Source organism: Ptychodera flava, chromosome 18, assembly GCF_041260155.1.
Source record: "Ptychodera flava strain L36383 chromosome 18, AS_Pfla_20210202, whole genome shotgun sequence".
In the NCBI taxonomy this organism is placed as follows: domain Eukaryota; kingdom Metazoa; phylum Hemichordata; class Enteropneusta; family Ptychoderidae; genus Ptychodera; species Ptychodera flava.
The window spans coordinates 39,477,247-39,490,337 of record NC_091945.1 but is presented as its reverse complement, the minus strand read 5'-3'; the positions used below and the strand labels follow the sequence as shown (position 1 = coordinate 39,490,337).

Below are 13,091 nucleotides of genomic sequence, written 5' to 3'. Positions count from 1 at the left end.
CTAAAGATGTGGCTTGCTTACTTTCTGCTCATTTGCATAATTAATGATTTTGAATAGAAAAAATGGAAATACATTGAGAATGACTGCACACAATTTGATGAGATTTGCAACCAATGTTGGTCATACCATAGACCCTCGAGAACAAGTCATCGTTGATGACACAGTCCCCGCTTGTCCATTTTGTTATAATCTTTGGTGTCTAGGTACCTGTGGTCTAGGTAGCTGTGGAATGACATTGATGCAACGGGTGCATCAGGCCTGTGACTTGCATAATAAAGTAATCTGAGGAACGTTCAATAAATGACTCATCTCTGCCGGTAATGACCACTCAAGGAACTTTTGATTACATCACACATAACGATGCCCTTACTGCCTCCAGTGTCATGATGGCACATACTATACACATGGTTTGGTGGAATTTTCGAAATGGTATGGGATCGGGTATGTTGTTGTAATCAGCCATTTCGGATCATATAATGAAACAAATTAATGTGCACAAGAATGCAGCCATAGTATTTTATCTTCGTATCACGTTTGAACAAAATCAGTCCATCGAGGGACAGTGACCTATGTTTATGTTTCAAAGACATAAAAAATACCGCAATTATACGGTGTCGCTCAAATTTGATCAGAATTGGTATATACCAGTATGGGTTACCAATGATCAACAATAAATGTTGTTTCTATCTGTTCAGTGGAGGAAAATTCTACGTTGATGTTATGGCAATGATTTCTGCACAGTACAACCAGAAAAACAACAAGAAATATTTAAACCAGAAAAACAAGAATGACAAAAGTAATTAAAGCTGCAAGCAGCGTTGGCGGGGCCCAAGCAGTTAACATTGTTTTGAAGTTCTTCCACTGATCATAATATGTGCAAAATTTGAGCTTGGTAAAGTCTTTTGCTTCTTGTTAAAAAGATATGAACTGAAAATGCTCACGTGTTTCATACAGTTATGTGTAAATTTGAACCTTTGCCACATGTTTGCAACTTCATTGAAAGTATTATGATCAACATAATGAACAATAATCACCATCGATTAATTCTCAAAGGTCATGAAGTATACAAATATGTAATTAGCTGAAAAAAAATATTAAAGTTCTTTGACTGCTGTCATTGTATCACCATTTTATATAGCTAGTGTAATTACCGTTGGCCAAGTCCTTCAACCATATATGCCAAGCTGTGAAAGCTCATTAGATATGCAAATTGTAAATGAGCTGACATGAAAATGTGAAATGACTTTCGATATTGTTTAACCAGGTATAATTATCATGTTGTCATGTTTTTGCCAACTTTGATCAAGTAAATCCCAGTATATATCCCTAATAAGCAAAGTTCATTAAATATGTAAATTAGGAATTGACGTAAGTAAAAATGCTTAACGATTGTCAATAATGTTGTATCATGGTATCTGCAATATATGTAGCAAGTTTTGTCAACTTTGGTCAAGTCAATTCAGATATCTCTAATTAGGAAAGTTCATTAAACATGCAAATTAGGAATTGGCTGAAGAGAAAATGCTTAGTGACTTTCAATAATATTGTATTACAGTGTCTGAAATGTACATAGCAAGTTACATCAATTTTGATCAAGTCAATTCAGATGAATATCCCTAAGTATGAAAATTCATTTAATATGCAAATTAGGAATTGGCTGAAGTAAAAACGTCTTTTGACTTTCAATAATGTTATATCACAGTATCTTTGATGTATATAGCAAGTTTCAATTACTAAAATCAAGTTAAATTGTGTTGCTAAGTTATCCCTATATACCAAAAATCAGACCTCTAGCTCTATTGGCTGGCTCAGAATTAGATATGCGCATAATTAATTAGGTACAGGATGTGATGTCATAAGGTCTCCCATCATACCAAATATGAAGGGTGTAGCACTTGGGGTTACTTAGTTATGGCCATATATGTATATTTGAGGTCAAAGGTCATCGGGGTCACATGACATTTTGTCAAAAAATTGTATTGCTAAGTTATCCCTATATACCAAAAATCAGACCTCTAGCTCTATTGGCTGGCTCAGAATTAGAAATGCGCATAATTAATGAGGTACAGGATGTGATGTCATAAGGTCTCCCATCATACTAAATATGAAGGATGTAGCACTTGTGGTTACTTAGTTATGGCCATATATGTATATTTGAGGTCAAAGGTCATCGGGGTCACATGACATTTTGTCAAAAAAATTGTATTGCTCAGTTATCCCTATATACCAAAAATCAGACCTCTAGCTCTATTGGCTGGCTCAGAATTAGATATGCACATAATTAATGAGGTACAGGATGTGATGTCATAAGGTCTCCAATCATACCAAATATGAAGGGTGTAGCACTTGTGGTTACTTAGTTATGGCCATATATGTATATTTGAGGTCAAAGGTCATCAAGGTCACATGACATTTTGTCAAAAAAATTGTATTGCTAAGTTATCCCTATATACCAAAAATCAGACCTCCAGCTCTATTGGCTGGCTCAGAATTAGATATGTGCATAATTAATAAGGTACAGGATGTGATGTCATAAGGTCTCCCATCATACCAAATATGAAGGGTGTAGCACTTGTGGTTACTTAGTTATGGCCATATATGTATATTTGAGGTCAAAGGTCATCGGGGTCACATGACATTTTGTCAAAAAATTTGTATTGCTAAGTTATCCCTATATACCAAAAATCAGACCTCTAGCTCTATTGGCTGGCTCGGAATTAGAAATGCACATAATAAATGAGTTGCGGGAGGATGCCAAGGTCAAAGGTCAAGTGGAATCCCCAAAATTGTGGAGAGCAATTTGGTCCCCTACTGGCCATTGTCCAATAGACACTGGCTGTCTTGGACTTTAACATACTCCAGAATAAGCCATTGCCATAGCTTAGCTGCATAGGTATAGGGGAGGTCAAAGGTCATAGAAAAATCAGAAAAACAATACTTTAAAATCATCTTCTCAAAATTGGCAAGACCTGTGACTTTGATATTTGGCATGAAGGAGCAAGGCTATAAGGTCTAACCAGGGTTGGGTTGGTAGCGGGTCGAGTTGTCTAGGGTCGAGTTGGTTAGGGGTCGAGATGTCCAGAAACCATGGTCATCATGCTTCCCATAGACTACCATGTATCACAAAAATTAAAACTGTGATAACTTCATTAATATGCAAGCCACGCCCACCAAACCTTTTCAGTTCTAGCCATTTGAATTCTGAAGATGTCTACAAAATTTGACTGAAATATGTTCAGCCGTTTTTGAGATAATGGGGATACAGACACACGACACACAGACACACACACACACAGACACACACACACACACACACACAGACATGGCTAAACCATATGCTCACGTGTGTGAACACGTGAGCAAAAAGGACATTGAAAATGATTTCATAGTTACTGTTGGTTTTACTAGTGAACGTAAGTTTTATGCAAAATCCAAATTGGCGGCAAAACCGCTTGAGAGATCCAAATGTCTTTTGCAAGCATGATAGATATCACTCTAAGGATGACATGAGTAAAATTCAGCTCAATCTGTGGTTTAGTTTTGGAGAAGAAGATTTTTGAAGATTATATTGGTATTTTTTGAAAATCCAATATGGCGGCCAAATCACGTGACCGATCCAGATGTCTTTTGCAAACTTGAAAGAAGTCACTATAAGGATGACATGAGTAAAATTTCAGCTCAATCGGTGTTTTAGTTTTGGAGAAGAAGATTTTTGAAGATTAAATTGGTATTTTTCGAAAATCCAATATGGCGGCCAAATCACGTGACCGATCCAGATGTCTTTTGCAAACTTGAAAGAAGTCACTATAAGGATGACATGAGTAAAATTTCAGCTCAATCGGTGTTTTAGTTTTGGAGAAGAAGATTTTTGAAGATTAAATTGGTATTTTTCAAAAATCCAATATGGCGGCCAAATCACGTGACTGATCCAAATATATTTTGCAAACTTGAAAGAGATCACTCTAAGGATGATATGAGTAAAATTTCAGTTCAATCGGTGTGTTTGTCCTGGAGAAGAAGATTTTTAAAGATTAAATTGGTATTTTTCGAAAATCCAATATGGCGGCCAAATCACGTGACTGATCAAAATGTCTTTCGCAAACTTGAAAGACATCACTCTAAGAATGACATGAGTAAAATTTCAGTTCAATCGGTGCCTTGGTTCTGGAGAAAAAGATTTTTAAAGATTAAATGGGTATTTTTCAAAAATCCAATATGGCGGCCAAGGTCACGTGACCGCATGCGATTTTATTTGCAAATTCTTAAGACCTTAGGCCATGCTTGCTATACAAAAAATTTCAAATCGACTAGACCCCTGGGTATTCTGGAGAAGCCATTTTTAGGTTTTTGGAAAATCTAATATGGCCGCCAGGTCACATGACCACTCGAAATTTGTAGGGTCAGGTGCACGAGTACTAACTAACACCCTTTAGCCCTGCAAGTTTGAGAAGTTTCCGTTCAGCTGTTTTAGAGGTCTAGGTCGACAAAGAAACGGCAGAAGAAGAAGAGGAAGAAGAGGAAATGGAAATGGTAGAACTCAAGCAATACCAATAGGGGCCCAGCCGGTCGGCTTGGGCCCCTAATTAAGGTCTAACTTTAGGTACTGGACGTCAACTTTAGCAACATGCATAGCAGAAACAAGCCCCTCTTAGTTTAGTATAAACGGTCTTCCCCCATCTACTGTCTATGGTTGCAGCTGGTCTGTTAATATGTAACAGTTCATAAACAATGACAGGAAATGAGTCAAGATCAGTGGAGTTTCCCTGTTTCTCACTGCCATGCCTTCTGCACATTTGCAGGATTTCACTGCCATGCCTTCTGCACATTTGCAGGATTTCACTTTTTCTTACCTCATTTGCACATTTTTGACACTGATGTGTTCATTTGAACAAATTCACATCTCAACCCCTGCATCTACCTGTACACCAAATACTGAAATGGTAGCTTTGGCGTTATGGGAGCCATTGTGTGTGACGGACATACATCCGCACATACCCACAAATATACAGACATACAGACATGCAAATCAGATGCAAATGACTGATTCAGCTTATACGATAACCTCACATTGGTACACCAAATGTGAGCTAAAAAATCACACCAAAATTTAAATCAAATGGCTGTCTATTGACCATATGGATCATAGCACAAAATTAGTAGACATGCATATGTATGCCAAAGTACTTTATCTTTGTACCAAGTGTCCACAACATTGGTTAAAGAATATTTGCATATGATTAAGCCTCAAAGACATGAAAAAATTCAAAAATGACCATCTGACAGCAATATTGGAAAAAATGACAATCTGGCAGCCATATTGGAACATGTCACGAAGTAAATTGACATGTATATGTATGCCATAGTGCTTGATCTTTGTGCCAAGTTTGGACAAAATGGGTGTAATGACCTTTGAATTACGATTCAAAGACATGCAAAATTCCAACAAAATGGCAGTTCTGCAGCCATATTGGATCCTATCGAAAGCTTAATTGATACATGCATATGTATGCCATAGTGCTTTGCCTTTGTGCCAAGTTTGAACCAAATCGGTTCAAGGATGTTTGAGTTATGGTTCAAAGACATGAAAAAATCGCAAAAAAATGGCCGCCTGTCAGCCATATTGGATCATATCACGAAATAAATTGGTGTTCATATGAAGGGCATAATGTTTTGCTTTTGTGCTAAATTTGAACAGAATCGGTTCAAGGATCTTTGAGTTATGGTTCAAAGACATGAAAAATCGCAAACAAAATGGCCGCCTCGTGGCCATATTGGATTGTATCACAAAATAATTTGACATGCATATGTAGGCCATAGTGTTATACCTTTGTGGCAAGTTTGAACAGAATCTGTTCAAGGATGTCTGAGTTATGGTCCAAAGACATGAAAAATCTCAACAAAATGGCCGCCACGTGCCCATATTGAAACATATCGCGAAATAATTTGACATGGATATGAAAGCCATAGTGTTATGCCTTTGTGCCAAGTTTGAGCAGAATGTGCTCAAGGATGTCTGAGTTATGGTCCAAAGACATGAAAAATCCGCAATAAAATAGCCGCCTCGCACCCATATTGGATCGTATCACAAAATAAATCGACGTGCATCTGTAGGTCATAGTGCTATGTCTTTGTGCCAAGTTTGAACAAAATTAGTTTAGCAGTGTCTGAGAAACTGTTGATGACGGACGGACGGACGGACGGACGGACGGACGGACGGACGGACGGGACCCAATCTATAAGTCCCCGCCGGACTTCGTCCGCGGGGACTAAAAACGGGACAGGCAACTGCTGTGGTTTCTTTGTGCGATCTATCTTGAATTATATTAAATTTATTTGCAAAGCAGTGCCCGACAACAATACTTCGTACTTAACACTGAATCTCATTAACGATCAAACTGACGTTCTGAATATGTACGCTTTGCTCTTGCATGGCACGTTCCGAGTAATGACACAGAGAATTTTGAGGGTTTTTTTATACCAGTCATGGTGAATGTTCTTGTAACGATGAAGATCACATTTTGGATTCTAGCCGAAGCCAACAGGGAAACACCTGACGATAAAAACAGCGTATATGTAGCCATAGACGCTATAGAAAACTCTTGCTAGGTATCGACATCTTAAGTTTACATTCCCTACCATAAAAATATCTGATAACAACAAATATTTACAAGTTAGACAGGTCTACACTTCTCCAGTCCTGCGAAACGAAACTCTCACCTTAATTTCTTCTGTCACGCAAAATTTGACGAAAATCAAGGTACACAAAAATGACTACTCCATCGGAGCTAAAATACACGACCTATAACATTTTGGTACTGTTTTAGCCTAAAGAAATACCAAAGTTCGGATATGCTACACATGTCTACACCCGCAAAGTACTAGAAAATACATTTTTAACACTGACTTTTGCTGTCAGGTGAAACTTTGCGATAAATCGAGACTCTACAACGGTTGGTGGAGTCAGAAGCGGTAAGGTAGACATGCATTTACACAAAGCTAAACACTGTCCTCGCAAATTTTGCCGTTCACAGTTTTCAAAGAACAACATTTCAGTAGTTAACATGCATACTTTACCGAATCATGGAGCACTCCTCGCACAGAAAATATTCCCACGGTGAAAAAACTGCAAAAACGAGGGAAAATTTGGAGATACACGGACAATTGCGGAATGTAAACAACTCTGTGATGTCAACTGCTGTTAAGTCTGGAACTGCAGTGATATGTGTTTTGGATTTCTATTCAAAACTTTGTCACTTTACAGCAACATACTGACTCCCTGCAGACTTCTAGTTGCATCAAATCTCCCTACCAATATGTAAAAATAGCGCCAATGGCACTTGATCACAACTGGCACATTGTGAAACTACTCTATCTCTGGGTACACCTGTACATGAAATACTAAATGGGTAGGTGCTGCGGGTTTGGAGTTTGTCAGTAAATGCACACACAAAACAAAGTCCTGAAGTAGCGAATTCCAGCCATTTTCAAACCACACTGTTTGTCAGTGGGGTAAGCAATATTCGCAAAAATCACATTTCCAGGCTAATAGACTACCGGTATGTTTTACGAAATCACATGTCCTTATCACAAAATAAAACAATCTTTGTCTTTAAATCAATGCGCCAGTAAACAGGTCCAGCAGCTAGTTATGTCATCAAGTCTGTAATGTTAAGGGTCATAACAAATGTGAGAAATCTAAAACATTAAATATGTTGTTTTTATCAATTTATTACCAAAAGCGCATGAAAATCTCTGATACTTTGAATCAGCCATCCTGCATATTTGTAACATTCATCAAAACCTCATTTCTGTTCCACAACTCATTAAAGGGAAACCTAAGTCCAGCGACATGGACCGTTTATCCCTTCCAAAATCACCCTTGAATAAAATGCAGCTCAACTTTGCAACATAATTGCACGCGCCGACGACTACGGAGCGACGAAAAGAGACATTGAAGTAGACGACATTTATGGAAATAAGCTCGGAATCCCATGGGCGCGAAAGGGCTCATGGGAGGAGCGTGCGTGACGTCATCGGCGATACACGAACGTGTGTGACAGCCTACCAAAGCATTGGAGTCTATGACTGCAGGAGTGCAGTTCTGCACGTTACGACTCTTTAATGCTCAATAGCATAAAAAATAGTTAACTGTTGTTCAGTGGTGTTCAGTTGAGTGCAAAAATCACTCAGGGAAGAACAAATGGAGTCAGCTTTTACCGTCTTCCCACAGAACAGCTTATTCGAAGACAGTGGCTAAACGAGTTTAAAAATCTGTAAAAGATTCAACGTTATGTTCTAATTCTTTCAGGATGATTGTTTTATAAGGGATTTCGGGACTCTGATACCGATACAAGACGATACTACACAATGCGGTTCGTATCTTGACATGTTGAGTCAGCCTACTATCGCCGGTTTTAACCAGATAAATATTAATGTTGGCGATTTCGGGAATCTAAAATCCGAAGACGAAACTACACAAAGCTTCTCTTATCTTGACATCCCGGGTCTGCCAAATCTCCGATATATAACCAATAAATATAGGCACTTTCGGGACTATACCTTGTGATATTGATATTACAAGATATTGGAATGACTTTTTGCCTACTGTGTATCGGCACGCCGGGTGTGAGAAACCGCAGATATTATATTTACCCGATAAATATCAATTGCGCCGGAACTCCTAGGCTAATATCGATACCAGACGATCCTAGATTTACTTGCACTGTGTGGTGTTGGCATGCCGGGTCTACGAAATAACGGAAATTTATCTGATTATATCGGCGACTTAGGACTTTAACTCTGATACTAGACGATACTTTGTCAAATCGTGGGTAAATATCCGATGTATATCAGAGATTTCACCACCTAACAGATCTGACCACCCGAATACCTCTGTCCGACTCTTAGTTCAAAAATAGCATCCATGGCCGGAAGTCAAGAATACTGTATGTTTTACATTATTAGATTTATTAATGCACGAAATACATTTTTTACATGTAAAGCATTTTTTTCATTAAATGTCCCTCGGGACTTCGTCGAGAGGGCCGATCGGATATCATCGGGACTCGGGAGGCCCTTGCACAAATTACATTCTTTACATGTAAACATTTTTACTTGGCGATCGGGACTTGAACAGAGGACATATCGGAAATCATCGGGAGTTTGGGCTGGTCTTGTATGAAACACATTCCTTACAACAAGCTTTAAGACGATACTATTTTTTTAAATAGCGGGCAAATATTCATTATATCGGCGATTTCATCACTTTGTAGATCTGAGTAAGTCCGACTTCCTAAGTTCGACACCAGCTTCGAAAAACAGACGACACTATTGTCACTATAATAGATTTGTCAAATCGCGAATAAATATTTTCTGAGACATATCGGAGATTTCGCAACCTTAAAGATCTGGCCAAGCTCGACTTACACGGTAACACATACAATCAGTCAATCATTCCGTATCATTCACGAAACAAAAATTAATTTTAAGCGACTGATACAGAAAACTCTGTTTTAGAAACGTAGCGTTGAAGGATCGAAGGGTCACTCAGTCTCTCCAATCCAGTTCGAGATCTGTACAAGCACAGTGACTCCCTCCGCTGAATCATACATAAAACGCAAGCAACAAGATATGAATGATGTTTTGAGATGCTTTCTAATTATTACATATCTTTGACAGGTTCAAATTAGTATGGTTTGATTTCAGTCAGGGAAAAGTAATACTCGATGTCAGAAATATCGCTGTCCGAACTCTCCAGAGTCGTCTTACGAACGCGCTGAACTGTTCACAGTACTCCTCCAGCTGCAAGCTACAATCGTCTGTATCGCCGATGACGTCACGCACGCTCCTCCCATGAGCCCTTTCGCGCCCATGGTATTCCGGGCTCATTTCCATAAATGTCGTCTACTTGAACTTCTCTTTTGTCGCTCCGTAGTCGTCAGCGTGTGCAATTATGCTGCAAATTTGAGCTGCATTTTACTCAAGGGTGATTTTGGAAGGGATGAACGGTCAATGTCGCTGGACTTAGGTTTCCCTTTAAATAGTCCACAATGCAGGATTGGTGTACATTCCAAACTACATATATGAAAGACCCCTAAAATCAATTAGTTAAAGGGGGGTTAGAAATTTCCAAAAACTATCTAACCGCTGCTCCGTTTGGCTCCATTTTTCGGAATCGGAACCTTGGAATTAGTCTGAATATCTCTACCAAATATCAATGCAGTCTGTTCAGCGGTTTTTGACTTTTTGTCGTTTACGGAAAATGGACACTGTCCACCACCGGTTGAAGCTAACCCTATATCACAACTTCCAGTTGTGATAATGACCTATGGTCATTATGTTAAAAAATACCGCCAATGGCGCTTGGACATAATGACTGCCTAGTATTATCAGCATTTATCAACAACCACACTCACTGTGAATTAGACAGACCATGAAGTCAATGAGCAACATATAGCTGAAAGACTATTTTTCACATTGCGATTTTAAGCTCATTTTTTATGAGAAAAGAGACATGTATATGTATATGGAGAAAAAGCAGAAGACATATTTGTAAATTGTTTGTTAAGTGACAATCATATATGCATCTCTTGAAATTTTGTGGTTATAAGGTATAACAGTAGTGTAAGAATAATGAGGTATGAATAAGTTAGTAAAGCTAAGTTGACAGTAATTAAGATTACAAAATTATACACTAAGCTGGGGAAATCTGAATGAAATAAATGTTGAAAAGTACCAAAGTCAAGGTCACCTTTTGTCTAATACCTTGTGTAAGTTCATGAACTTTACATAAATCTTGCTATAGATTTGTTGCTAATGGTCAATAACTGTGTTTCAGATCATTTGAGAGCAATCCATCCATGACAGGTTTAATTGTAATATACTTCTATTTAAAGGAGAGAAACTTCTCAAATAATTTTTTTCCCTGTAATTTGCTGTGAGAACACATGGACAGATGCTCAGGACTCTATGCTGGTGCTACCTTGATAACTAACGTAACCTGTTCACCCCAATTTCCTGTAGACAGGTCCACACTCTCCATTGATAACAATGGGTTTGGGCCATACCATTGTAGTGAAAGACTGTAACATGTGAGGTTGTGGATACTTAATCTCTGGAATGTCAAAGTCTGTATATTGACTCAAGGATGTTTACTTAACAAATGCCTAGGGTCATCTCAAAAGTGAGAATCTAAACTATGAAATATGTTTTTTTTAATGCTTTTGATGCCCAAAAGACCATAGAAAACTCTTATATTTCGAATCAGCCATCCTGCATATTTCTAACATTCATCAAAACCTCATTTCTGTTCCACAACTCATAAAACAGTCCACAATGCAGGATTGGTGTACATTCCAAAACTACATATATGAAAGACCCCTAAAATCAATTAGATAAAAAGGGGGGTTACAAATTTCCCAAAACTATCTAACCGCCGCTCCGTTTGGCTCCATTTTTCGGAATTGGAACCTTGGAACCAGTCTATGTATCGGTATCAAATATCAACGCAGTCTGTTCAGCAGTTTTTGACTTTCTGTCGTTTACGGAAATGGACGACATCAAACACCGGTTGAAACCACCACTATATCACAACTTCCAGTTGTGATAAAAAGTACTTTAAAACCATTTTGACGAATTCTTCTCAAAATAGTTGTAACACTTTTCTTTCTAAAAATGGACTTGCGGGTAATCCGAAAAAACTTGTAATCCGAAAACATTATTACCGTATACCCGCATGCACAGTCTGTGAACCGGACGTTGTGCAGTCGATCGGGTCCAGCTTCATTCCGTCCCCGACCCATTAACACCTCTTAATTATTCCAAGTAGGATTGCACGCTGCTAATCCCATAGACCCTTGGTTCTCTATCGCAGTTGCCTGTCCCTTTTTTCTCGAGGGTATATGATCACACCAAGATATACCAGCCTTGAAAGGTATTAAGGGGTGACATGAAAGATAATTGCTGATTTGCATATTTAATGAACTTTCCTAATTCGGATATATATCTGAATTGACTTGATTAAAATTGACGAAACTTGTTATGTATATTGAAGATACGATGATTTAACATTATTGAAAGTCATTAAAGGTCTGTGTTGGCACCAGATTGTCTCATCAGAAAATTTACCCATCAGATTACAATTTCAATGGAAAACAATAGGCTATCATACCTCCATAATCCTCTTACAGACCAGAACAAAGGCAATCCCTGGGATCGCAAACAGTGCCTTTAAGCATTTTAACTTCAGCGAATTCCTAATTTGCATATTTAATGAACTTTCCTAATTAGGGATATATATCTGAATTGACTTGACCAAAGTTGACAAAACTTGCTACATATATTGAAGATACTGTGATACAACATTCTTGAAAGTCATTAAGCATTTTATGCATACCTAATGCCCTTTCACAGTTTGACATAGCTTGAAGGACTTGACCAAAGGCAATTACACTTGCTATATAAAGTCGTGATACAATGATAGCAATCAAAGAAATTTAATATTTTTATTTTAGCTAATTACATAATGTATACTTAACAGCTAGTGTTCTCCCTAGGATCAAGGACAGGCATGTCGGAAATTTGCATAAAATTTACATAATTAATTTGCATACATTAACATATATTTAAATACATACACATACATTGGACACACACATAAAACAGTCACTGCAAATTGTAGTCATTTAATATGCATAGTCATTTAATATTTACTTACACACTGCTGCATGAACATACATATCAGGGGAATAAACAATTAAGTTTACAGGTGGCACCATGAACTGCAATAAATTCATACATGAAAACTGAGCAGTCACATCTTGCTATCTTCAGCAGTCCAACTTCAGTTGTAACTAGAAAGCATTTGCAAGCAAAAGCGAAGTTCCAGAGACCAGAGCAGCGGAAGAAAAGACAGTGTGTGAGGAAGATTGGTGCAGAATGAAAGAGTGCTTGGGATTTTAATTTGCAAGCACGTACCATGCATGTACCTATAGTGAAGGCTGATACAACAACAGAATACAACTAAAAGCAAGGCAGTCCAGGGAATTACAGTACACAGATTACAAATGCCTACATGTACGGTAAAAACGCAA

At 38.0% G+C, this 13,091-nt stretch overlaps 1 protein-coding gene across 2 annotated transcripts in view; it reads right to left on the bottom strand.

Moving 5' to 3' along the window:
* LOC139117570 (synaptic vesicle glycoprotein 2C-like) overlaps positions 1-13,091 on the bottom strand; it is a 98,267-nt gene that overhangs the window by 39,897 nt on the left and 45,279 nt on the right. The window contains exon 2 of one of the 2 annotated variants that reach the window (XM_070680798.1): positions 12,716-12,779. The exons of the other annotated variant lie outside the window; for it this stretch is intronic. Within the exon in view, the coding sequence (XP_070536899.1) occupies positions 12,716-12,776 (61 nt within the window). The 5' untranslated portion in view covers positions 12,777-12,779. The remainder of the gene's footprint in view (positions 1-12,715; positions 12,780-13,091) is intronic. 2 annotated transcript variants of the gene reach the window in all.